This window comes from Theropithecus gelada, chromosome 16, assembly GCF_003255815.1.
Source record: "Theropithecus gelada isolate Dixy chromosome 16, Tgel_1.0, whole genome shotgun sequence".
Lineage (NCBI taxonomy): Eukaryota > Metazoa > Chordata > Mammalia > Primates > Cercopithecidae > Theropithecus > Theropithecus gelada.
In genome coordinates this window covers 66,797,837-66,825,620 of record NC_037684.1, presented here as the reverse complement: position 1 = coordinate 66,825,620, position 27,784 = coordinate 66,797,837, and the positions used below count along the sequence as shown (strand labels likewise).

General features: G+C 39.5%; 1 protein-coding gene across 1 annotated transcript; it reads left to right on the top strand.

Moving 5' to 3' along the window:
* Window positions 1–405: 405 nt before the first annotated feature.
* LOC112609510 (myosin-1) lies at window positions 406–26,752 on the top strand. The gene is made up of 40 exons (XM_025362358.1): window positions 406–428; window positions 678–708; window positions 2,275–2,518; window positions 2,619–2,762; window positions 2,878–3,034; window positions 4,116–4,143; window positions 4,889–5,003; window positions 5,102–5,194; window positions 5,326–5,389; window positions 6,053–6,151; window positions 6,239–6,342; window positions 6,477–6,615; window positions 6,831–6,949; window positions 7,035–7,184; window positions 9,553–9,723; window positions 10,527–10,836; window positions 11,235–11,302; window positions 13,077–13,164; window positions 13,247–13,364; window positions 13,664–13,787; window positions 13,876–14,012; window positions 14,112–14,367; window positions 15,956–16,198; window positions 16,290–16,466; window positions 17,249–17,394; window positions 17,476–17,566; window positions 17,661–18,050; window positions 18,399–18,525; window positions 20,165–20,283; window positions 20,441–20,637; window positions 21,360–21,543; window positions 21,825–21,990; window positions 22,084–22,208; window positions 22,730–23,038; window positions 23,126–23,329; window positions 23,663–23,788; window positions 23,879–24,049; window positions 24,307–24,411; window positions 24,531–24,626; window positions 26,492–26,752. Exons 3-40 carry the CDS (start codon window positions 2,315–2,317, stop codon window positions 26,642–26,644), a joined length of 5,817 nt encoding a protein of 1,938 aa, XP_025218143.1. The 5' UTR covers window positions 406–428; window positions 678–708; window positions 2,275–2,314; the 3' UTR covers window positions 26,645–26,752.
* Window positions 26,753–27,784: the final 1,032 nt, after the last annotated feature.

Sequence of the window (27,784 nt, the reverse complement as noted above, 5' to 3'; positions counted from 1 at the left end):
TAAACAGCAGAAGCTTTCCTCCCGAGTATACTATCATAACTGTGCAGGCAGTTGAAAAGACTTCACACAGGCGACTCTGTGAAACAGAAGAGCAGTAGGCAACAAAGTCCAGGGATTCCAGAACTTAGCTGTCTTTGAAACAACACCTTACATTATTCCAAAGGCCAACAACTTTAAGATTGCCAACGACTCAAATTATTTATAGGAGATTGATTCATATACTTAACCCAATGTGAGAGGAAATATTTCTAATTATATCCAAACATCTTTAATATGAGGGGAATTAGGCTTGGAGACCGGCAATGCCAAAAACATGTTTTGCCAAATATGTTTTAAGAAAGAGGAGGAGGTTACGTGTTTTCCATATTGGAGCCTATAAAAGTACCCTTGGAATGAGTATGACTTGTCTCTCCTCGTAAAGCTTCAAGGTAAGTGTGTGTGAGGACAGGGTTCTGTCTGGAGGACGGTAAGGGATGTCTGGCTGCCCCCACGCATGCCACACATCCTGGCTCCCACTGCCCCTGGCAGCCCTGCCAGTGAAGCACCAACTTACTCTGTAGCAATTTTAATTAGATGTTGTAGTCTTCCCAGTCATTTCCTGGTTCTCAGTTAAGAATTATTCTACAATTGGGAATTGTTATAATTTAATCAGAAAACATTTGTTCTTTTTCTTACAGTTCTGATCCACTTTCAGGTCGCATCTCTACGGTAAGATTCTGATTTTTTTTTTTCTTTTCTTCTCATTGCTCACAGAGCGCAAGGAATCTTCTGCAGTGGTTTGGAAGTGGTAGGGGGTGGGGTGAGGGGAGTGATAAAAAAAATCATTTCCATTTCATGGTTGATCGTTCTTCTCTTAAAAAATGGAGAATGACTTGAGAAACTGGTTCTCGTTAACTCATATCCCTTGCAATATATGGAAATGTTTTCTCAGAGTCTTTGGGAATTTTATTCACAATAGTGAATTTCATTCACTATTTCCAGCATTGTAGTTTATCTTTTAAATGATTGCATTACAACATGCAATGTAACATTTCAAAGTGTTACTCAATTATCGAGAAAATCTAAATTTTCTATACTATGGATTTTCCTCAGCCCTATAAATATAAAAAACTATGAGAGATGATGTCTAAATGGATAAATAGAATGGTCTGAATCTTTGCCTTGGAAAAGTTGCTTAAATCTGCATGTTGTTTCACAATCTGTAAAATAAAAATTAACGAATATATATATATACACACACACACACACACATATATATACAAACACACAATATGAAACATGATTGTGAGCATATTCAGCAAGATGAAGCATTTTAATTGTGTTATCAGAGTCAATACAGTTTCAATGGGAAAAATGTGAAAAATGTATCCAAATGAGCTTTCCTGGAAAAGGTACTTTTATTATTACAAAGTAGAATATACATCAGGATTATTGACAGCATTAATGAATGCTAGTTAATGTGGATCCTGAAAAGAACAAGTCTTGTGAAATTGTTATAAAAATGTTAACAATAAAGCAAGAAAACATAGGTAATGTTTTATAATAAATATTTGAGAAATGCTAAAGACCAGGGAAGAAGCTGCATTTGTCAAAATTATTATACAGAGACAACAGAAACTGATAGATAATAGAATATTTTTTGACCATGCAAAACAAAGATCCATGCATTTCTGCTTTCCAGTATATTAGGAAGTCTTTGTAACTCCCAAGTTTATAATGAAAATATTTCCATCATGTACAGAGTAGTTCCTAAAATTATAGCAACATATTCCTATTGTTCTTTTAATTCACCAAGCCAGCTTTGAGCCCTTCTCTGTGTCCAGCATGTGTTCTAAGAGGTGTGAAGGATACCATAAAAAGAAGAGAACTCCCTGCCTGCAAGGTGCTTATAATCCAGTTGGGAAGACAAAAAACTATAAGTGAAAGAACTAGAGACTATCCTGCCACCATTACAGCTTTATGTTCTCCATAAGCCAATGATAGACAGCTTATAAAGATTAATATACATAACAAATGAAACAGAGAAAGCAGCTAAGAGACTGCGATAGGTGAGCCAGAAACAACAGTCTCTTTCCAAATGCATAATTAAGTATCTGTCAGCACTGGCACAGAACAAAGAGACTGACATTTCATCCTCAACCAAGCCAGGGAGGTGGTCATACCCAATGCAATACAAAGCACTCAACTGGTCGGTAAACTTTTTTAAAAAGTTTTAAATGTGAAGCTAATGGTCCAGTTTCTTAATTTCTACAATTTCTTTTCTTCCTCTGCCAGCTAGGGTCCTTAACTGGGCTGCCATCAGTAACCTGCAGCCATGAGTTCCGACTCTGAGATGGCCATTTTTGGGGAGGCTGCTCCTTTCCTCCGAAAGTCTGAAAAGGAGCGAATTGAAGCTCAGAACAAGCCTTTTGATGCCAAGACATCAGTCTTCGTGGTGGACCCTAAGGAGTCCTTTGTGAAAGCAACAGTGCAGAGCAGGGAAGGGGGGAAGGTGACAGCCAAGACCGAAGCTGGAGCTGTGAGTAAAAACATCTGGAGCTGATTAGACTCTGCCTCATTTCGGGTTAAGTTAGTAGACACTTATGTTTTGATCTGGCCTCTCTTGTTTGACTGGACAGACCGTAACGGTGAAAGACGACCAAGTCTTCCCCATGAACCCTCCCAAATATGACAAGATCGAGGACATGGCCATGATGACTCACCTGCATGAACCTGCCGTGCTGTACAACCTCAAAGAGCGCTACGCAGCCTGGATGATCTACGTGAGTTCTTTCTCACGGCCTTCTACTCATGAGAGTAGTTAATAGTTTTTGAAAAGTAGTAGATGATTAAGGTCCCCATCAAATAATTCTGTTCTCCCCCTTTTTTTGGATGCAGACCTACTCAGGCCTGTTCTGTGTCACCGTCAACCCCTACAAGTGGTTGCCAGTGTATAATGCAGAGGTGGTGACAGCCTACCGAGGCAAAAAGCGCCAGGAGGCCCCGCCCCACATCTTCTCCATCTCTGACAATGCCTATCAGTTCATGCTGACTGGTGAGTGGCTCAGCTGGTTTTCATATGAATTATTTTACCACCCATAATCACAAAATGTTAGAACTAAAAAAAGACCTTTAGAAAAAATCCCAATCCACCCCCCTAGTTGTTCAGCAGAGGTGACTAAAGCACAGAGAAGTACATACTGTCAAAGCTGGTATTAAAACTCTGCTCTCCTGATTACACCTCCCTGACTTTACTAGGCCATGCTATTGCTCTATCCCATTAAGTTGAATTTGTTTATGGTCTCCTTGCTTGGAAATACACAATTTATTTTATATATTTAAGTAATAAGAGCCAAGATTAAGTAACAACTGAATCATATAAATCATATATTATCTGAATAGAAATGAAAAATAGGAGTTCAATCCTTTTGGTGCCTCAGTTTCTTGTTAATTATAAATTAGATACTTTTACAAGTACTGTCATCTCTTTAAAGTCATCAGAGTACATCTCAGAGATGATATCCTTTGAATGAAGATGATGTTTTGGAGTTACACACATATGAACAGAAACTGTTTTCCCGCCTTAGAAAGATTTTATTTTGATTGAGGCATCCTCTCTTACCTCATCTTTCTTTAACACCATGGTACACTTTTGGGAGGGCTGATTGAAGTCAGGGCTATAGTCTGTGGCCAAAAGACACTAAATATTTTCTGTTTGTCTTAGAAACAAAATCTCAATCATGGCTTAACACTATTTCAATCTATTAAATGACAGTCCAAGCCTTTAGCATATTATGCATTTTTCAGCTATATGCATTAATCAGCAGACAGCATGCCATTGAAATCTACAGATGACAACTAAGGAATGTACCTAGCTTTGGAGAATACTGCTCTTTATATTAAACCAACAGGACACACTTTCTTTCTGTATTAACTTAAGGAATTTAAGATATGACATTTTTATGTGTCTCTTCCCCTGATTTAAGAGGCTTAAATATAATACCGTAACTTTACCACAATATATTGAAAAACCCCATTGAATATATGACACTTATACTCAAATGCTGTGTTTCCCTATAGAAAGTTTTGTTTGTGTAACTGATACATATGCTGATTGTCCACTGTTTTTCTTCTAGATCGGGAGAATCAGTCTATCTTGATCACGTATGTATTCCTATTCTGAGATTTATTGGCAGTTTATTCTCACTGGAAAAATGACAAACCGAAAGAAGAAATTAGTTAATGCCCCCTACTAAAGCAGTGAATGATCAACCTGGAACTAGATATAGGTTTAGCTTTATTATAAGGTTTACATTGCATTAGAATGTAAAATAATGTTCTAAATCACCTCATTTGTTAGTTCAGTCTTGAAAGTTCCACAGAACTTTTTGGTGAGTAGAAAGTGTAAAATGAGCTTGGCTGGAACCCAGTATAGTGCAATGAGCAGCATACAGCATTCGAAAGGTACAGCAGTTTGGAAATATTACTAGCAGTTCATTTTTAAGGCCCACTTAGAGAATGTCTGTTCCTTCAAAGACCAAACTTGAGCCATGTCTCTAGTACGAGGAAATGGAAAAACACATGCATGTTTCATAGAGTTTCCTACTAACTGTTTCATTCACTGTAGAGGTGCTGAGTAGCTGCTTTTCAGACCCCTCAAGCCCAGGTCTCAGCACCCAGAAAAAAAGCTGACACATTATAAACACTCAAGAAATACGTGTTAAATGAATAATGACTGATCTTTTCTACTTCTTGTCAGTGCAAAGCAATAGAAATAATATGAGCTATATGTAGGCTGAAAAGAAAGATGTAAAAGGCTCTCTGATAGAGATATAAAGACAAAGGCACGAGGTAGTTGTAGTTTCATTTGTCGCAGTGCTTAATTTCTCATGTGTTTGGCCTTTGACAGCGGAGAATCTGGTGCAGGGAAGACTGTGAACACCAAGCGTGTCATCCAGTACTTTGCAACAATTGCAGTTACCGGGGAGAAGAAGAAGGAAGACGTTACTTCTGGCAAAATGCAGGTGAGTCTGATTGTCACAGTCACAATCCAGGCTCTGTTGGGACTCTCGGGTAGGAAATTCCCAAGCCCCAGATGCAAGGACTGCTCTTGCCTTTGCAGGGGACTCTGGAAGATCAAATCATCAGTGCCAACCCCCTACTGGAGGCCTTTGGCAACGCCAAGACCGTGAGGAATGACAACTCCTCTCGCTTTGTAAGTCTCTTGGTTGCTGAAGGGTCTTCTCTGCCTTTAGATGCCAGAGAAAGCATGTCTGAATTATTTCAATGGCATCCCTACTATGTACTTCAAGTTTTGGGTATAACAACATCTTTTTTCCTTACAAGGGTAAATTCATCAGGATCCACTTCGGTACCACAGGGAAACTGGCTTCTGCTGATATTGAAACATGTGAGTAACAGGACCTCCTAAATAGAATCCAAGAATGGCAAATATTGGTTTGGAGGAACACTTTGCAGCTCCTGCTGAATATGGAGCTTGTAAAGCACCAGTCTGCTGCCAAACATGCCTGTGGTTAATGTCAGTCTTATCCACAGCCCACAGTGTGCTTTACCCACTCCAGTCATGAGGTAATGCTTCTGTGGGAACTGCCAGGAACTGCTGGGCATGTCCAAAGTATTCCAGCCCCAGAATGATTTCAAATTTTTTTTTTTTAAGAAAAAACTAACACTAGGAGTAAACAAGTTGTCCAGGGATTGAGGATATGTGATTTCTTCCCAGCCTGAGCTTTAATACTGTTGCTTTTAGTAGTCCCTCTATTATATGGCAACAGGATGCTGCAGAGGGAGTCTCAGGACTCGATTATATTCCAAATGTCAAGGATCTTCTGTATGTGAAGTGAATGTCTTGATCCAAGCATATTTCACTTTTTTCCCAGGCAGTAGGAGGAACTGCAGTTGTGTTTGTAGAGACACAATATGTGGTACTTCACAGGAACATTCAGCTGAAATCTCAAGAGGCCAATGAGATTTAGCTAATGATCCCAAGTCCCCAGATCATTCCAGGACACTGTGTAATTTTCCCCCGTAATCTGATGTCTACTCTCTGTTGCAGATCTTCTGGAGAAGTCTAGAGTTACTTTCCAGCTAAAGGCTGAAAGAAGCTATCATATTTTTTATCAGATCATGTCTAACAAGAAGCCAGATCTAATTGGTAAGAAATAACTTAAATTCACAGCTAGAAGATTGTCACTGTACTATCTTCTAATGTAAAACAAATGCCCTGAATTCTGTGACCCAGAAATGCTCCTGATCACCACCAACCCATATGACTATGCCTTCGTCAGTCAAGGGGAGATCACAGTGCCCAGCATTGATGACCAAGAAGAGTTGATGGCTACAGATGTAAGTTATACATGAATTTTCATTTAAAATCCATTATGCATGGGAATGGCAATAACAGCCGTCTATATGTGTGTAAAGGATACAGTATAAATTCTCTTGTGCCCTAATCTTTGTCTTCTCATCTCTCCTGGTAGAGTGCCATTGAAATTCTGGGCTTCACGTCAGATGAAAGAGTGTCCATCTATAAGCTCACAGGGGCTGTGATGCATTATGGGAACATGAAATTCAAGCAAAAGCAGCGCGAGGAGCAAGCTGAGCCAGATGGCACTGAAGGTACCAAATGAATCTCCATCTGGGTTTAATGAGAGAATATAGGCAAAAACGTCCATTCCAAAACTCAAGTCTTCTTTACAGTTGAGCTCCTGATGGACATACTCAGATGTACCCATACACAGACTTTCTACAAAGTTATTCACTCAATACTCTGCCCCTTTGAACTGTGGGTCCCAGAGTAGGTCATATTAGGCATCTGAATTATGTTTCTGCAGTTGCTGACAAGGCAGCCTATCTCCAAAATCTGAACTCTGCAGATCTGCTCAAAGCCCTCTGCTACCCTAGGGTCAAGGTCGGCAATGAGTTTGTCACCAAAGGTCAAACTGTGCAGCAGGTAAGTACATGACCTCAATGAATCACACACATCCCAGGCCTTCATGACATGCCTTTAATAACACCAACAAACTTTATCTGTGAAGGTGTACAATGCAGTGGGTGCTCTGGCCAAAGCTGTCTACGAGAAGATGTTCCTGTGGATGGTCACCCGCATCAACCAGCAGCTGGACACCAAGCAGCCCAGGCAGTACTTCATCGGGGTGTTGGACATTGCTGGCTTCGAGATCTTTGATGTGAGTTAGCAGAAAAATTGTACCAAAAAAAGTTTCCAACAAGCAAGCTTTTTGCTGCAGTCTTATAGCATGACTGTAGTCACTTATGGAAAGGGTCTATGAAAAATAGCTGCACTCTAAACTTAACTGACACATGAAAGAGCACCAAAAGACTGTGAAAGGAAATGAACTTTGGAATGAGACAGACCTGTATTCAAACTCCTGCTCTGCCAATTACTAGCTGTGTAATAATGGGAAATGGTACCCGATTGATCATTGGGAAAATTCAACTAGGACCTGTAGGTAAAGCACTTAGCATTCCAGATCACAGACTCACTTCTGAGATCTGTCTGCTAGTTTCAAGATTTCTGAATTTTCAGCCCTTAACACAGTCCCCAAGCATGCAGGCAGCACTCAGTAAACAGTAAGATAGTGAGGGCAACAATAGAATCAAAGATGGCAGTGGAGAAGACAACGTCTTTAAAAGAAAGACTTTGAGATTCTGTTTGCTGAGAAATGAAATGTGTTTAATTATTAGGAGAACCTCTGCAACACCCAGGTATTGAGTATAGAAATGGCACCATAAATAAACTCAAATTTGTCTGCCTAACAAAGAGTATCTGCTACACAGCTTAGGAAATCCTCCACTTGATAGCAGTATCTTGGATGTGTCTCATTTAGAGGTCGCACTTCCAAACTTTTATCTATGTATGGACTGATTGAAACTGGATGAAATTTTAGAAATGGAGGCACTTCCAGACATTTCCAAGCCAACGTGGGAAGAAAGGAATAATCTGTCATCAAGCAGGAACAGAAAAAGCAAACCACACTTTTTAAAATAAGAAAACTAATGACAGGGTACTTGCAATCATTTTGAGCTTTTTTTTTTTTTTTTTTTTTTTTTAAGTAACAGCTTTATCGAGATATAATTAACGTATCATACAATTCACCTATTTAAAGTATAAAATTCAATGGTTTTTAGTATATTCACAGGTACCTGCTATCATCACAACAATTTCAGAACATTTTCATCACCCCAACAGGAAATTCCATTTTGTCCTCCCCCTAGGCCACAGAAACCCCTAATCCACTTTCTGTCTCTGGATTTGGCTGTTCTGCACACATCATATAATGGAATCAGATAATATGTGGTATTTGTGACTGGCTTCTTGACTTAGCATATGCTTGCCAAAACTCAAGTCTTCTTTACAGCTGAGTTCCTGATGGACATACTCAGATGTACCCACACACAGACTTTCTACAAAGTTATTCACTCAATACTCTGCCCCTGTGAACTGTGGGTCCCAGAGTAGGTCACATTGGGTACCTGAATTATGTTTCTGCAGTTGCTGACAAGGCAGCCTATCTCTTGACTAAGCTTACAAGCTTCCCCCTTGTAGAGCTCCTTTGACTTTTCTGTATGGTGATAGTGCCTTTAAACAAGGGCATCCTCAATTGTGTTTCTATGTAAGTGTCCTGAATAATAAAGCAGGGAAGGCCTACTCAAGTTCTGAGAGTAGTTACAAACACTGGCTCTGGTATCAAAATGTTGGGGTTTCTGCCATGACCCTTACTGCCATGGTCTTACACAAGTTACTTCGCCTCTCTAATAGTGTTTCCTCATCCATGAAATGAGCAAATGATACCACCTACAAAGGTAGCTGTGAGGATTAAATGCAGTCACTTATACAAGGCACTTAGCATAGTGTCTACTGTAGAGTACATGTTCACCAAATATTAGCTGTTGAAATTTTAATATTAAGGACAACATACAGACCATAATGGCTCAGATCTAACAAACTTAGCTAGTTTACAACATAATAATAAATCATTAAGAAACCTCTAACCAACTAAAACAAATACTGTAAAAACCAAACAACCTTTTCAAAAAAACTTTTAAGTTCAGTGGTACATGTGCAGGTTTGTGACATAGGTAAGCTGTGTTGCCCACGCATTAAGCCTAGTACGCATGAGTTATTTTTTTCTGATCCTCTCCCTCCTCCCACTCTCCACCCTCCAATAGGCCCCATTGTGTGTTGTTTCCCTCTATATGTCCATGTGTTCTCATCATTTAGCTCCCAGTTATATGTGAGAACATGCAGTATTTGGTTTTCCGTTCCTGCGTTAGTTTGCTAAGAATAACGGCCTCCAGCTCCAAACAACTTTTTTTTATTGCATAGGAAAGCATCATTCAGAGCTTGTTTGACGGGTGTTGAAGAGACAATTTTAACAAGTATGCTAACAGCAGCAAAAACTTCATTGCGTAGGTATAGGTAGGATAAAACGATACCATCCTAAGAGGGCAATTTGGCTAACTAAAAAAACACCACTTTCAAAGAGAAGATTTCATTATAAATGGAAGGCTAATTTGTATTTTCCACTTATTTAGTTCAACAGCCTGGAGCAGCTGTGCATCAACTTCACCAACGAGAAACTGCAACAGTTTTTCAACCACCACATGTTCGTGCTGGAGCAGGAGGAGTACAAGAAGGAAGGTATCGAGTGGGAGTTCATTGACTTCGGGATGGACCTGGCTGCCTGCATCGAGCTCATCGAGAAGGTTGGCTTGCTTTTTACAGACCACAGATCATACTGCTGTACAGTATTTAAAAGAAAATCATAAAATCTTGATGATATAGGCAATGGCTAAATATTTCTACTTGTGAAAAACATGAGGAAAATTCCTTATTTTGCCAACTCTGAGGTAGATATTCTGATAAAAGGAGATTAAATATTTTCTATAGAGTCCGAACTCAACACTTACCCACAGTTTGCAACACAAAGTCTTACATTTAAAGTCATCATTCCTTACAAAAGGTGCACTGACTAGAATAGTTTTTACTTTTTTGTCATCCTAAAGTCATCATTACTGCATTAGAAGTATGAATTTCTACTACTGTGCGTTAAAGCAGAGGCTTTTAAAATCCAGTATGTGAAAGACTCACCAAGAATGTACAGTTGCAGGTTTCCCTCATCTCACCCCTAGAAATACTTTCTAGTAAGTGTAGGATGAAACATCGGAATCCTCATTTTGAACAAGCGATTCTGATGCAGCTAATTTGCAAGTCACACTTGGAGAAATATTGCTCTAAGGTCTCTGGGGTAAAGACACAAACTCCACAGGAGCACAGCCCTCATCTGTCTTACTCTATCATATCCCAGAGCCTGACACAGCACGTGGCTCCTGATCAGCACCCAATAAATATTTGTTAAGTTAACAACTTTTGACCAAAGGAATGAGTTTTCATTAACTCTGTAGAATTAAACGGTGAATTGATTCAGATGGGATCATTATTAATGTCACGTGTTATTTCTATAAGCAGACAGAATTCAAGTGGCATTTCTTTCTTTTCATGCTTCCAGCCTATGGGCATCTTCTCCATCCTGGAAGAGGAGTGCATGTTCCCCAAGGCAACAGACACCTCCTTCAAGAACAAGCTGTATGAACAACATCTTGGAAAATCCAATAACTTCCAGAAGCCCAAGCCTGCCAAAGGCAAGCCTGAGGCTCACTTCTCTCTGATTCACTATGCTGGCACCGTGGACTACAACATTGTCGGCTGGCTCGACAAGAACAAGGACCCCCTGAATGAGACTGTGGTGGGGCTGTACCAGAAGTCTGCAATGAAGACTCTGGCTCTCCTCTTTATTGGGGCAACGGCAGCAGAAGCAGGTAATTATCAATATAATTAATCTTTTACCTAATATATAAAACATAACCAGAGGTCGGATGCGGTGCCCATAATCCCAGCATCTTGGGAGGCCAAGGTGGGTAGATCACCTGAGGTCAGGAGTTCAAGACCAGCCTGGTCAACATAGCAAAACCCCATCTCTACCAAAAATACAAAAATTAGCCGGGTGTGGTGGCAGGTGCCTATAATCCCAGCTACTCAGGAGGCTGAGGCAGGAGAATCACCTGAACCCGGGAGGTGGAGGTTGCAGTGAGCCGAGATCACGCCACTGCACTCCAGTGTCTCAGGGAAAAAAAAAAAAAAAAAAAGACAAAACAAACAACAAAAACCATAACCAGAGAAAGGCGGTCCTATGATTGCTTCTTTTTTTTCCCCTTAGAGGCTGGTGGAAAGAAAGGTGGTAAGAAGAAGGGTTCTTCTTTCCAGACCGTGTCTGCTCTCTTCAGGGTACAAACTTCATTTTCTCTGTCTAATTAGATTTAGGATATTAATGTACTCTATGGTGTGGGGGAAAAACTAATCTTTCAAGGATTCTAGAACTGGATGTGACTCAATGAGATCGTTCAGCTGGTAGTGGTAAAACTGAGTTTTAGGGAGCTTGGGGATAGTTTGGAAGACACACCTCACTATTCAGAAGACACAGGAGTCAGGGGAGATGAAAGTGAACTGCAGAAGTCAGTATCAGACAGCAAAATTCAATTCTGGGGCCTGAGAATGAGGTCATTTAACACTCAAAAGACTCCACTGGGATAGGATTAAGTAAAGCTGAGATTTGCTTGAGGCTTTGGGAGCCTCCAAGTGATTTAGGTGCTTAAAGATATATTGGTATAGAACAGAAATGAGTAGATTTTGAAAGCTAAAGATAGAACAGTGGTGGGAATTGGAGCCCCCGTCAAAAGAAGGAAATAAGAAACCAGATGGGATAAAAAAAAAAATAGCACTTGAAAAAAAAAATACGGCCGAGTACAGTTGCTCATGTCTGTAATCCCAGCAATTTGAGAAGCCAAGGCAGGCAGATCACTTGAGGCCAGGAGTTTGAGACTAGCCTGGCCAACATGATGAAACCCCGTCTCTACTAAAAATATAAAAATTAGCCGGGCATGGTGGTGCACGCCTGTAATCCCAGCTACTCAGGGGGCTGAGGCATGAGAATCGCTTGAACCCAGGAGACGGAGGATGCAGTGAGTTGAGATCATGTCACTGCACTCTAGCCTGGGCGACAAAGCAAGACGCCATCTCAAGGAAAAAAAGGAAAGTCTATTTTTCTTTTGGCAATCCCATTTCTGATTCCATCTCTAATAACTGATGCTGTAGATATTTGGAAAAACCAGGATTTCCAAAAGATGGAAAACTTTACATGCTTGGTAACATGGCTGTCAGTTTTCTACCAATTCCCAGAACAGGCATTAATAAAGGCCACTTTCTGTGGAATAAGCAGGAGGACACAGCTCTGTATCTGTGGCAAAGAATAAGCATGTGATAGACACACAGATACAAGTGAAAGTCAGGTAAAGAAAGAAGTCGGTGTGACTGGGTGCCATGGCTCACGCCTGTAATCCCAGCACTTTGGGAGGCTGAGGCGGGTGGATCACTTGAGGTCAGGAGTTCAAGACCAGCCTGGCCAACATGGTGAAACCCCATCTCTACCAAAAATACAAAAATTAGCTGGGGGTGGTGGCGTGTGCCTGTAATCCCAGCTACTCAGGAGGCTGAGGCAGGAGAATTGCTTGAACCCGAGAGGCAGAGGTTGCAGTGAGCCAAGATTGCACCACTGTACTCCAGCCTGGGCAACAGAGCAAGACTCTGTCTCAGAAGAAAAAAAAAAAAGAAGAAGAAAAGAAAAAGAAAAAAGTGGGAGAATGAGAGGAAGGCATTGATTAGTAGTAAAATCAGACCATGTATCTAGGCAAAAAGAGAATGGGTAGAGTATTTCCATGTATTTAGAGTGTCATAGTGAATTTAAAACATATACTAGGAAATTCAACAGCAGTGAACAGTCACTTCAACAGCTAGTAGAAATCTATGTTTCTAATGCACACCAACAGAAAATAGGAGGACATATTGGGAATGTGGAAATTCCAGAGATAACTCTTTGAAAATTTTCATCTGGATACTATTCGTAAGAATTAAACCAGTGTCATAGATCACAATGATTATGTCTGTAAATATGAATGTAGAAAACAGTACACTTTTAAAAATGTAAACTCACATGGTTCCACAGGAGAATTTGAATAAGCTGATGACCAACTTGAGGAGCACTCACCCCCACTTTGTGCGGTGCATCATCCCCAATGAAACTAAAACTCCTGGTAAGACATTTCTGATATCCAGACAAGCTCCAGCGTGTGTGCAATAGACCAGGAAGTATGGCATGTGGATTCATTCTTTTAGGTGCCATGGAGCACGAGCTTGTCCTGCACCAGCTGAGGTGTAACGGGGTGCTGGAAGGCATCCGCATCTGTAGGAAAGGATTCCCGAGCAGAATCTTATATGCAGACTTCAAACAGAGGTCAGACATTTTTGCTGTATATTATTTTAAGGTTTTTATTACTTCTTAAACATGTTTCAATGAAAGAACCCTTTATACCTCCTCTTAAAATTGAAGAGAAGATAAACTCACTTAACAAACTTCATATTGACATAAGAAAAATCTGAAGTCTTTTGAATATACAGAGGATAGATAAAGGGGTAGATATGAGTTCTTGTTTATTTCAGATTACCCAGTGGCTATGTTGTTTCTATAGCCAGACAGGAAGATTTCTTGTCTGTGACAACAGCCTTATCATTTTTTTTGCCTGGCTTAAACAGATACAAGGTATTAAATGCAAGTGCTATCCCTGAAGGACAATTCATCGATAGCAAGAAGGCTTCTGAGAAGCTCCTTGGGTCCATTGATGTTGACCACACCCAGTATAAATTTGGGCACACCAAGGTAATATTCTGTAAATCCTACCTGATGTTATTCCTGTCCCTTTGAATTTTATGTAAATTTTCTGATCTGAAATTCTTCCCACACATAGGTCTTTTTCAAAGCTGGTCTTCTGGGGCTCCTAGAGGAGATGCGAGATGAGAAGCTGGCCCAGCTGATTACCCGAACCCAGGCCATGTGTAGAGGGTTCTTGGCAAGAGTGGAGTACCAGAAAATGGTGGAAAGAAGGTATTAAGTAAAGAATTCTTTACTTAACCTCATCATCCTAGGCCTTTTAATTCTGTTTCTTATTATAATCTGATTTGAACATTTCTGTTCCTATGACAGAGAGTCCATCTTCTGCATCCAGTACAATGTCCGTGCCTTCATGAATGTGAAGCACTGGCCCTGGATGAAGCTGTATTTCAAGATCAAACCCCTCCTCAAGAGTGCAGAGACAGAGAAGGAGATGGCCAATATGAAGGAAGAATTTGAGAAAACGAAAGAAAGCCTTGCAAAAGCTGAGGCCAAAAGAAAAGAGCTGGAAGAAAAAATGGTTGTTCTGATGCAAGAAAAAAATGACTTGCAACTCCAAGTTCAAGCTGTGAGTATCCAGAAGTCATTTCCTGCAATCTGATGCTAAAACTTCAGCTCAGTGGTCACTAAGGAGAGGTCTAGATTCCACTAAATAAGGGACAGGTTATGAATCTTTAATAATCCACAACTCCTTAGAATGTTCTATGAAATTCCATACACAATATTACTAAAAATCACTGCGGCAGGATTCTTTGCTGTCAAGAAGGGAAAAATAAAAGCATTTTTCCTTCCCCTCTGTTGTTTTCCATAGCAGAATGTGAACAGGAAATAAAGTGAGCTTTGTCCCCTAAATTCTCCCTACTGAAAAATGCAAGTAAGAGCTGTGAAAAAGAAAAATATTGTCAGTGAAGAGGAAGGAGATTTTTATGAAAACGCATTAACTTGAAATCAATATTCTGAATTTTGTATCTACAATCCCCAAGCAACTTTCTTCTCAACTTTATTTTTAGAAACTTTTTAGTACCTGAAAGAGTAAGATTATGGCAAGAATAATGGCAATGCTTTCTGGTAAGGATAATGGCAATGTCTTCCATAGATAATGCCTATTTTTATGCAAAGTATGAGAGATAGGGTTGCTATTCTCATTCTAATGTCCCAGTAACTATCCAGAGGCTTGGGGAGAAATACTTGCTCAAGAGCCACTACCTAACCCATTTTTGTAACCCAAATAACAAGACAGTTCAATTGCTGCCCCCAAAACCAACAGCAGAAACATTAAAAGTTACCCTCCCAGTTCTCTGAATTCAGAAAGGGAATTGACTAGTCCCATTGCGCCTACAAGTTTGGGACACATATTTAGAAAATCTAAAGAATGATGAATTGTGAATACCTAGGTTGGCACTGTGACTTTCCTGTACTTTGTATAGATCGGGGTTTTCCACACTGAGGAGTGGTTCATCATGCCTTCAAGAAACAGGAGATAATCTATCCAAGAATACTCCTCTCCTTTGAGGATAGTATTATATAGCCTCTGTTTAACAATATTCTATCAACTATCCACTAATAAATACTGGGTGAAGTTCCAGACAGGGATGTAAGTTTGAATGAGAAACATGGTCCTTCCCTCACAGTTTATCCCAACTCCTATTTCTTCTCATGAGAAATATGCTTGCTACTTCTCTAAGCATCACCTTGAACATGTTCCATTCCCTTTGGTGCTTCCAGGTGTTCCTTTAGTTCCAAGCTACTCTGTCACTGGATGACACTTCTTCCTTTTAAGGCACTTTTCTGATAGTACCCCTCTATCCTAGCAACCTGCTAGAAACCCAATCCTTCTATTGGTTTTTCATATATTGAATGCTCCTGAAAATAAATATTAAAAAAAGAAAATTGGCTGACCTGAAATTATATAGCAACACATTATATATGTTATAGCAAATATAATTGTAACATAATTTCACCAGGAACCATGACTTAAGTTCCTTTTTTTATCACCAGACTCATAAGTGCCCAATAAATATTTGCTGAATGGTAGAAAGCTAATAAAAATTAACCTGAAGCCTTAAAACAATTCACTTGTTTGGTTTCAAAATATTAATAAAATCTGAACATGTCTAGGAAACTAAAATCTGTAAGTATCTATTGCCTCTTCTCAGGAAGCTGACAGCTTGGCTGATGCAGAGGAAAGGTGTGACCAGCTGATCAAAACCAAAATCCAGCTAGAGGCCAAAATCAAAGAGGTGACTGAAAGAGCTGAGGATGAGGAAGAGATCAATGCTGAGTTGACAGCCAAGAAGAGGAAACTGGAGGATGAATGTTCAGAACTCAAGAAAGACATTGATGACCTTGAGCTGACACTGGCCAAGGTTGAGAAGGAGAAACATGCCACAGAGAACAAGGTATCAATCATATTCTACAATACTGTATAGAGGTTCTGCCACCCAACTCAGCTGCTTTAGAACAACTAAGCTGCTTTCTTCACCTTTGTAGGTGAAAAACCTCACAGAAGAGATGGCAGGTCTGGACGAAACCATCGCTAAGCTGACCAAGGAGAAGAAGGCTCTCCAGGAGGCCCACCAGCAGACCCTGGATGACCTGCAGGCAGAGGAGGACAAAGTCAACACCCTGACCAAAGCTAAAATCAAACTTGAACAACAAGTGGATGACGTAAGCTTAACATTATATAAAAACGATTTTTTAAAAATTTTGTAACAAACTAAGTAAGCGTGAGTTTGTGTTTTTATGACGTAGCGAGTATTTATCAAGTACCTCCTATGAATGAGGAATATGGAATACCATCCCTATTACAAGGACTAAGATGTACACACAAGAAAGTTGTTAAAATCAATAAAGAAAGTTAACTGTGAATAATAGACAATATGGGTAAAAGAATTGAGGGAAAGGAAGCTTAACGTGTTCACAAAGAAAAGCTATACAAGCAAAGCAGGTCTTTAGCTGGGCTTGAAAGACAAGTGGCTATGTGCAGTTACAGAAGAGCGGGGGTGTTTTAAGCAGGCAGCATAGCAACAGCAAAGAAGTTGTAATGATCAATAAGGTTTTCTCTCACAGAAACAAAGGACACTCAGAATTAGGAATGTGGAAGATGAAGAACCCACTGAAAATGCCTGACATTAAAAAAATCATGGTTTGGAAGTATTAGCATGGTGTCCATCCCAGTTGGAAAAGTATTGGATTCCAGTGGGGAGATGCAGAAAGCATAATGTCTCACTAGTAACTTATTGTAACAATGTGACAAAGAGGCATATTTTGCCTTTTAAATGATGACTCTTTCGACTAGGTAAATACCAAGGACAATGGAATCAATGGGACAAATCTGCCTAATTCATAGAAAAAATAGTTCGCTGAATAGATACAATGTTGAAAAATTTAATCTGGGACAAAAGGTGGTACCCTTCTGAGAACCATATTCATGGATTATTAACTTTTAGCTTGAAGGATCTTTGGAACAAGAAAAGAAAATCCGGATGGATCTAGAAAGAGCAAAGAGAAAACTAGAGGGAGACCTAAAATTGGCTCAAGAATCCACAATGGATATAGAAAATGACAAACAACAACTTGATGAAAAGCTTAAAAAGTAAGCAGTTTCAGGACAAGAGTTTTGGGGGGAAATTACTCTTAATATTTCTGAGACTGACATAAAGTGCTTTTCTAATAGGAAAGAGTTTGAAATGAGCAGTCTGCAAAGCAAGATTGAAGATGAACAAGCCCTTGCTATGCAGCTGCAGAAGAAAATCAAGGAGTTACAAGTACGTTAAATGATTTTCACCAGGCTAATTCAACATCAAAAAGTTACTGACACCAAGAAGTTGAGTTTATATTAATATTTTTCACCATTTCCAGGCCCGCATTGAGGAACTGGAGGAGGAAATCGAGGCAGAGAGGGCCTCCCGGGCCAAAGCAGAGAAGCAGCGCTCTGACCTCTCCAGGGAACTGGAGGAGATCAGCGAGAGGCTGGAAGAAGCCGGTGGGGCCACTTCCGCCCAGATTGAGATGAACAAGAAGCGGGAGGCTGAGTTCCAGAAAATGCGCAGGGACCTGGAGGAGGCCACCCTGCAGCACGAAGCCACGGCGGCCACCCTGAGGAAGAAGCACGCAGACAGTGTGGCCGAGCTGGGGGAGCAGATTGACAACCTGCAGCGGGTGAAGCAGAAGCTGGAGAAGGAGAAGAGTGAGATGAAGATGGAGATCGATGACCTTGCTGGTAACATGGAGACCGTCTCCAAAGCCAAGGTACAATCAACACTTCACATGGATTATTTGTTTTTTTTGTTTTTCCCTTTAGCACAAATATGATTTGTATCTCAAAAACATCTCATGAACTAAATCAGGTGCCCTTTTATTCATATCATGGATAGTACAATTTAGTAAAGTAGTTAGATTAGCAATTCAGTGGCAGTATGCTTGGACTATGTATTAGTCTTTCCATCACAATCTAAGACCTTTGCTGGTTTTGTTTGTAAAGATAGTTTCTTCTCGAAATAAATGAGTACTGCAGCTCCTATGGAATGTTTAGATTACTGAAACTTTCTTTGGTCCAATTACTGACTTGAGATGCCTTCTACCACTTTTTGAATGCAGGGAAACCTTGAAAAGATGTGCCGCGCTCTAGAAGATCAACTGAGTGAAATTAAGACCAAGGAAGAGGAGCAGCAGCGGCTGATCAATGACCTCACAGCGCAGAGAGCGCGTCTGCAGGCAGAATCAGGTGGGCCATTTACCAGTACTGACTTTGAATGACGAATTCACCCTGCATGTGCCATCTGCTGAGAAACTCTGCATTTAGTTACTTGAGGTCATATACTACCTCCCTGGGAGATCCCCACTAATATGAAAACATTATTGACCACTGGCATGAGGTTGCTTTCTTTCATATATATGAGAGAAATATATGTGTATATATATGAAAGATATATATATACACACATACATCTATAGAGAGACAGAGAGAGAGAGAAATAGAATCAGGCCCTTTTAGTTTTGAAGACTTTAAGGAAGATTTGGCTTTAATCAGAAAGTTATCAAAAACAAAGTGTATCCTTACAGTACCTCTTTTCACTTTTCAAAATGCTTTCGCAAGCTATGTGTTACTTTATTTTCCTCATTAGTCTGTGTAATACTATCCCCATTTTAAAGACAGCGGATTATGGTAGTGATGAAGCGACTTGTCCAAGAATGTTTACTCCAGTCTTTTTCCTGAAGTCTTGCCAATTACTGGTAACTAACATGGTTAAGTAGGGAAATATTCAAGACCACAACCCAACTGAGAAGCATTCAAGTAAGATTTGTAGATTTTTGATTAGAGAAATTGGAAAGTTTCTGCATTTATTCCCCATCCTACTGACCTGTCCAACTTTCTACCAAAGTTCTATCTCCCCAAGTACAGATAACAAGATGGAAATTGTTTTATGGGTAATTTAGGCTATTAAAGTAACAGGCAGGTTAAAGTGATGGAAAATCACTCTACATCTTTGGTATTCAAATACGTTCTTTCTATAATAAAGTTCAGAATATGTTTTTTTAATTTTTGTTAAAAGGTGGTCAGTACACTTCATGAAAAAGAAAAACTATATCCTCAAGGAGTCAAAATGTTCCTTGTAGTTTCTCTTCCTCAATACATGTTTATTCCTCCTAACTCAGTGGTGTTTAAAAAAAAAAGATAATTCTTATTAAATGCCAAAGAGATAAAGTTCAAGATAACTAGTTTAAAAATGGTATGGAAAAGTTTTCCTACCTTTCTAACATAATGTAGTGTATTTTCTGCATTATGGTGCTTAAAAAATTAAAGACATGTGTAAATGCCATTTAGTTTGGAAAGTACTTATCCAGAAACCAATTCATTCTGGGGATGGGAGACCACTTAATCATTTCTTAATATAAAAATCCTTCCAGAATTTCTTTTGACTATCACTTCTACTTACAGAAGAAATTGCCCAAAGTCTCTTATTTTCCACAGTATAAATCCTTTGTTTCAAACAACTTTCAATGGAAGGCAAATTAGTCAACATTATTGCCTTACATAAAATAAAAAGTACTGGAATATTTTGTTGGCTTGATTTACACTTTTTTCACGTTTCTTCGTCAATTCTGAGTATGATCAAATAATCATAAATATCTCTTGAAATCTTTTGTGCCGTACACAAGCATGTAATCTGCCTCAAATTTCTCCATGCTTCTAATTTTTACATGGATTTGCTTATCAGGGTTAAAGCGGATGTTGGTGGTTTGTTGTCACCCATGCCCTCCATTGAGTTTCAGACTTGGCTCCCTTTCCCTGCTCAAGTTTTTATTTTAGAGTTTTAATTTCCAAAGTAAGGTTGAGTTTTCCGGACCTGGGTCTTTTATAGGTGAATTTTCACGCCAGCTAGATGAAAAGGATTCATTAGTTTCCCAGCTCTCGAGGGGCAAACAAGCTTTTACACAACAGATTGAGGAACTGAAAAGGCAACTTGAAGAGGAGATAAAGGTAAGTTCCACTTGTTGTCGTTCTTGTCATTATTGTTCTTGTAGTTGTTTGTTTTTCACTTACTTTTACAGACTTTCTTCTGGTGGCCTATAGGAGATCAGGAATCAAACATCACTTTAAATATATAAAATTAAGTCACCAACCTCTATGTTCTCAGGCCAAGAGTGCCCTGGCACACGCCCTGCAGTCCTCCCGCCACGACTGTGACCTGCTGCGGGAACAGTATGAGGAGGAGCAGGAAGCCAAGGCTGAGCTACAGAGAGCAATGTCCAAGGCCAACAGTGAGGTTGCCCAGTGGAGGACCAAATACGAGACGGACGCCATCCAGCGGACAGAGGAGCTGGAGGAGGCCAAGTATGTTCCAGACTTAGTTAAAATGGAACTATAAGGGCAAACAGTTTCCTTGCTCCCAAAACATATGAAAAACTAGGGAAAAAACATTCTGGGACCATATACAGCCTTGTTGTTGGAATTAATGTTTTGGTAGATGCCTTAGAAGAGATTCTGAGAGGAGTTCTCAATGCAAAATTTATATCGATGTGGGAAGGCTTCTTTATTATTTATGGATTAATTAAAAGCTAGCACAAATAAAGGACATAATTAGACAGACAAAATCAAATATATTTCATTTGAATTCAATGTATCCAACATTTGAGCCCTTAATATGTTGGACAGCCTACAAGAATACAAAGATCAGTACGGTACAGACTCTCCCTCTGGGGATTAAAATTATATGGAGACACAGACATACAAAGCAGTAATTCAAGGTAGACATTAATATTCGACAGAAGAGGAATAAGACAGCTACCTGGAAGGGTAAAATGTTAGCTCATGCTTGTCATGGATGGCCTTAAAGCCACTCTATGAAGTATGGCAATACCAAAATTAGAGTTGTTTTCAGTATTTGGTGGTAGGATAATGGGAATACGTTAATATAGAACTGGACCTACAAAACAAGCTTGAGAAGCAAAGTATTAAAGAAGTCTGATTGTGGAATTCACTCTCTTGTACCCACTTTGAAACACCCAATTCAGTTGACAGCCATTCACTTTTATTGTCCATATTTCACTTTTTAGGAAGAAGCTGGCTCAGCGTCTGCAGGATGCTGAGGAACATGTAGAAGCTGTGAATGCCAAATGTGCTTCCCTTGAGAAGACGAAGCAGAGGCTCCAGAATGAAGTTGAGGACCTCATGATTGATGTTGAGAGGACAAATGCTGCCTGTGCCGCCCTGGACAAAAAGCAAAGGAACTTCGATAAGGTATTTTCTCCAGTTTTTGCTTCAACTTTCAACATAGAATTAACAATAGCCTACTGCCTTCAGTGTGCCCAATTCAAACCATCTGAGGGCTGTCCTCAGTGGCTCTTGACCCATCAGCAGCTGTCTGTGGAGAGGGGAGATGCTGCTGTGGTTTCTATTCTTCTCACTTGTAATTTTTTTTTTCAGTCCCAGAACACCTCAACTCAGAGTTGCTAGAATAGATGGTTTTTATCTCATCAAATTTTCTCCACTAAATTTCTTGTCCATTCCTTGACCTTCAGATCCTGTCAGAATGGAAACAGAAGTGTGAAGAAACTCATGCTGAACTTGAAGCTTCTCAAAAGGAGTCCCGCTCCCTCAGCACAGAACTATTCAAGATTAAGAATGCTTATGAGGAATCCTTAGACCAACTTGAAACCTTGAAGCGGGAAAATAAGAATTTGCAACGTGAGCACATTTTACCTTTTCTTTAACAATAAAAGATTTGAAAGACTCTTTTCCATCGATGAACAAATTTCTATATTTTTTGTTCACCAATAGAGGAGATTTCTGATCTCACCGAACAGATTGCAGAAGGAGGAAAGCGTATCCATGAACTGGAAAAAGTAAAGAAGCAAGTTGAGCAAGAAAAGTCTGAACTTCAGGCTGCTTTAGAGGAGGCAGAGGTAAGCATTTTATTGCATACTCTAAAACAATTACAAGAGGAATTGGGCTCTATTAAATGCAAGGAATGGTGAATCAAAAGAAACGAAAAATATTTTTTGCTCCATGTACTAGAGATGAGAATGGAGAACTGACCATGCATACAACCAAAATAACCATATGTCAAGAACTGTGCTAGATGCTGAACAAACAAAGATGAATCAGTTAAAGGCCCTGTTTTCAAGGACACAACTTACCTAGGGAGATAGAAGCATATAAAACCAATAATAATGTTCAATAATTTGTAGAAATTTCTATAACAACAAAATAAAAATGTATGATGGCAGCACAAAGGCAGAAACTGTGTGTGTGTTAGAGAATAGTAAAAAAATGCAAGGGCATGAAAATGACACTCTTGCTTAAATCTTACTACTATTTAGAAATCTATTTATAAATAAGGTTTCATGAAGGATAAATCATTCTTATCTCTAGAATACTACACACTTCCATTACCCTACTAATGTCACCTCTTGCTGTCATTAAGGCATCTCTTGAACATGAAGAGGGAAAGATCCTGCGCATCCAGCTTGAGTTGAACCAAGTCAAGTCTGAGGTCGATAGGAAAATTGCTGAAAAAGATGAGGAAATTGACCAGCTGAAGAGAAACCACATTAGAATCGTGGAGTCCATGCAGAGCACGCTGGATGCTGAGATCAGGAGCAGGAATGATGCCATCAGGCTCAAGAAGAAGATGGAGGGAGACCTCAATGAAATGGAAATCCAGTTGAACCATGCCAACCGCATGGCTGCCGAGGCCCTGAGGAACTACAGGAACACCCAAGGCATCCTCAAGGTAAATATGTCTAAGAGATGGTCCCAGGACAATTGGGGTGCCTGCAACCCTGAATACATGGTGTCTCAATGACGGTTTGTTTAACAGGATACCCAGCTCCACCTGGATGATGCTCTCCGGACCCAGGAGGACCTGAAGGAGCAGCTGGCCATGGTGGAGCGCAGAGCCAACTTGCTGCAGGCTGAGATCGAGGAGCTGCGGGCCACTCTGGAGCAGACAGAGAGGAGCAGGAAAATCGCAGAACAGGAGCTCCTGGATGCCAGTGAGCGTGTTCAGCTCCTGCACACCCAGGTGCATGTAATAACAGAATAGTAAAAAATATAAGGGTATGAAAATGACATTCTTGCTGAAATCTTGGTACTATTAAGTAATCTATTTATAAGATCTCATGAGGGATAAAGTTTAAAATATTTTATTTTTTGATTATCTATATTTTTGTTTATCTGAACTATAACATCCATAGTTGATTGTCTTTTAAACATATGACAACTTAGATAATTTATGAAACAAGGAGGAATATTAATGAATTCATTTAGTTAATTAGTTTATGGGTTCATTAGAACATCAGGCTTCCTAATTTTTCTCTCATGTGCCTAATATTTCTAAATTTCACATTTTAAACAGAACACCAGCCTGATCAACACCAAGAAGAAGCTGGAGACAGACATTTCCCAAATCCAGGGAGAGATGGAAGACATCGTCCAGGAAGCCCGCAATGCAGAAGAGAAGGCCAAGAAGGCCATCACTGATGTGAGTGAAGGGTAACACAGTGGTGGTCAAACTTGAATCTTAATTTGCTGTCTTAGCTGTCTTAACCCATTCTGTTTTACTGCTAATTAGGCTGCCATGATGGCTGAGGAGCTGAAGAAGGAACAGGACACCAGTGCCCATCTGGAGCGGATGAAGAAGAACCTGGAACAGACAGTGAAGGACCTGCAGCACCGTCTGGATGAGGCTGAGCAGCTGGCCCTGAAGGGCGGGAAGAAGCAGATCCAGAAACTGGAGGCCAGGGTGGGTCTCCTAATCAGCGTGTATTCCTATCTCATTCCAATCCAACGCATGATTCTGAATACCTAGCACTACTAGATGATGTGGGGCATACCGAGATGAGGGAGAGCTATTCCGTCATGCCCAAAAGCTCATAATAAGGAAAACTGAACTAGGGCATTAAAAACTACATACAAAGCAGAGTAAAAGAAGTATGTGTGTCATATGAAGAAGTAAAAATTCATCAAGTGAATGTCCTTAAAATGTCCATCTTCTTGTAGGTTCGTGAACTTGAAGGTGAAGTTGAAAGTGAACAGAAGCGCAATGTTGAAGCCGTCAAGGGTCTACGCAAACATGAGAGAAAAGTGAAGGAACTCAGTTACCAAGTAAGGAAAATGGCCTGTCTAGGTTTTCACTTTAGTCTACATGGGATTAAAAGCCATATGTATGACAAAATGTGATATTTGTACTTTCAAGAAACTTACTCTTGAAAATATTATTTCAGACTGAGGAAGACCGCAAGAATATTCTCAGGCTCCAGGACCTGGTGGACAAACTGCAAGCAAAGGTGAAAGCCTACAAGAGACAAGCTGAGGAAGCGGTGAGTTCACAACCCCTTGGGGTGATTTTTCTCAGACATGACCAGGCCAGTTTAGTTAAAGCAACAAAAGAAAAGATAAGTAAAATGAGGAAGGATCAAAGGAAAACAAATGACTACATGGAGGTCCAAAGCTAAGGTAAAACCTTAGCTTAGCTGCCTGACAAGCCAGCAGAAGATGTTCTAGAGATGGAGAAGAGCAAAGGCAAAGCTTCTAAGTGGAAAAGAGTCTGGCTCAAGAAGCAGACAAAAAAAAGGAGGCAAGTACCACAGCTGGGGCTGGAAAGCCAGGCAGGAGGCAGCTCATAGGGTCTTCCAGGCCATGGTAAGAAGTCTGGATTTTATTCTCAGTACAGTAAGGTACTGGGAAGCCAGGGAGGGTTTTAATGTAGGTCAGTCATTACCTGATCTATATTTTTTAAAGAGAGTATTCGGGCTACTATGTAAAGAATGGGTTATTGGGTAACACAAGTGGGTGCAGAGAGACATGTTAGGAAGCTTTTCGGGTTAGTTCTGTGGCTTGGAAAAGAAAGTGGAACAGAGAGAAGTGGAGAGATTCAGGACATATTTTGGAGGTAGAAACTACAAGATTGCTAGTAGGTTGCACTTGGGAGATGAAAGAAGGCAATTAAGAGTAATTTATCAAGTTTATGATTTGAGTAATCAGGTGGATGATGTAACACTTAAGTGGGGAACAAAGGGAAGAACAGATTTGCAGGGCAAGAAAGAAACAGGAATTCTGTTTTAGATACATAATACCATATATACATAAGTGAACATGTCAAGTAAATCATTAAATATAAGATTCTGAAACTCAGAAGGTCTTGGTTATGTTCAAATCAGTAGATTCTTAACACTCCACTTTATCTCATTTCCCTATCCCATGATTCATCTGGACTAATAATCAAATAGTATCAATTTCCTACATATAAATATGCATAGTTATATCTCACAAATGAGTTCCTCTGTTCATTGAGGGTTTTTATTTTACCCCTGACATCTAAGGTAAGAGAGAGAGAAAGATGGGGATGGAGGGGAATGAGGGAGGGAGAGAAAACAAACACATGTGTGTATGCGGACACACATGCACGTGCACGCACACACACATACACACAACTGTCCATACCTTGGACAAATTGCTTAATCTTTCTTCAGTTCCTGCTTTCCTCATCTGTAAGAGGAAAAGCTGAGGTTTTTTCTCAAGCTATACTATTTAATGATTCTAAGCTTTATGTCTGTTCTAAATTTGAATGCCACATTTTAGAGGTTCTCACTGAGACTTTTAAATAAGAATGATTACCAGAGACTAAACTAGAACTGACCTGTTCAAATTCTCTGCTATATATTTGAGTATAATCAGAGACAGCTCAGACTATTTTAAGAAACAAACTTCTTGCTTAGTTTCTAAACTTAAGCGGCAATAATTTATATTCACATGGCAATAACTTATATTCAAGCCTAATGGTTTGGTTTGGTATAGATTGCATACTTGCATTCTTAAAAGGTTTGGTTGCATACTTGCATTCTTAAAAGGTTTGGTTCCATTCTCAGGATTCTGAAAAACAACACAACACAAAACGAAACAAAAAAAAAAAACAAAGCTGGACACCTGGGATATTTAGTAGTAGCTCCAGGATGTTTTGCTGTTCTAAAAGTTCAGATACAAATGTCACCTGTCCTTCCTTGTTATCTACGAGTTCAAGAAGCTAATGCAAAAAAATAAAAATACAAATTCAAGAGCACTTCTCTAGGTTTCTTAAAAGATCTGCTAGAGTGATTCATTTTTAAGTAAAAAGGAAAGTCAAGAGCCATTGAATTTCTGAAAAATTCTGAACTTTTCTTCCTCATAAATGGATTTCCATTCACAGGAGGAACAATCCAATGTCAACCTCTCCAAATTCCGCAAGATCCAGCACGAGCTGGAGGAGGCCGAGGAACGGGCTGACATTGCTGAGTCCCAGGTCAACAAGCTCCGGGTGAAGAGCCGGGAGGTTCACACAAAAATCATAAGTGAAGAGTAATTTATCCAACTGCTGAAAGGTGACCAAAGAAATGCACAAAATGTGAAAATCTTTGTCACTCCATTTTGTACTTATGACTTTTGGAGATAAAAAATTTATCTGCCAAAATCTTGTGAGTCTCTTTTTCCCCTCTATGGCAATTTGTCTTTAGAAGTACTGAGAAAAGAAAAACATCTCAACAGTTTGGTTACATTTTACAGAAAAGTGCTTAGTCACCAATATTAAGACATGATAGAGAGCAGCTAGGCCGACCCCGGTAAGTACCACTATATGTGTCCCTATGGGAAGTAGGTGAACCTAAAGGTATACCACAGGCACACAAAACATAGAATATTTGGTAAACCTTACTTGACAAAACATAGCTAGTTTCTGTCAATGAAATTATTGATTTTCTTCATAAAATGATACAAAATCCTTCATCCTAAGGCTGAGTAAAAATAAATTAAAACATGTTGTTTACATAAAATAAGAGAAAAATTAAAAAATTAGGTTTAAGTATTGTCAAAAATATTTAAAATGCAAACTCTTCACTATAACTATATGAACCATTAAATTGGGATTAGAATCCCTTGAGAGGGAAACATGTTCTGTAGGTTTTCTGGCTCTTTCTAAATATAAGAGATTTTAAGTTTTTTGTTTTCTACAGATGTTTAGTTTGCTTGATTGTGCCCCCTCCCTGGTTACCACAATCAAATGGTAACCAGGAGTTAAAAATTGTTAAGAAATATGTTTCTATTATGTCTTCTATCTCTTTGGATACTTCTGTATTTTACAAAGATTTCTTCCAGTATATTGATAGCAATAGGTCAGTTCATATGTTTTAAAGTCAGTACGCTACTCTCATTACTTTAGATTTCTGTATTGTGTCTTTCTATAGTGCTATGACAATTGTTGTCATCATTGTTGTAACTGTGGTATTACTACCACAGGTTTACCTGTACTGAGGGTAGCATGGGCCTTCCACCTATGTCAATTTTTTATACAACATGAGCAAGTAAAATAGCAAGTATCTTGTCTATTAAAGATATAACAAAGGTCTCGTGAGAATAGTACCCAGTCTACTTAAAAGGAACAATATACAATTAAATGTTTCTAATCTTATGATCCAGTAGGTTAAAATATCCAATCATACATCTCTGG

What these genes read in the sequence shown, in the direction of transcription:
- LOC112609510 (XM_025362358.1), top strand. Translation starts at nt 2,315, where the DNA reads ATGAGTTCCGACTCTGAGATGGCCATTTTTGGGGAGGCTGCTCCTTTC. An exon ending in GCGTCTGCAGGCAGAATCAG is followed by an intron (nt 18,526 to 20,164) that starts GTGGGCCATTTA and finishes GGTCTTTTATAG; the next exon opens with GTGAATTTTCACGCCAGCTA. An exon ending in ACACCCAAGGCATCCTCAAG is followed by an intron (nt 23,039 to 23,125) that starts GTAAATATGTCT and finishes TTTGTTTAACAG; the next exon opens with GATACCCAGCTCCACCTGGA.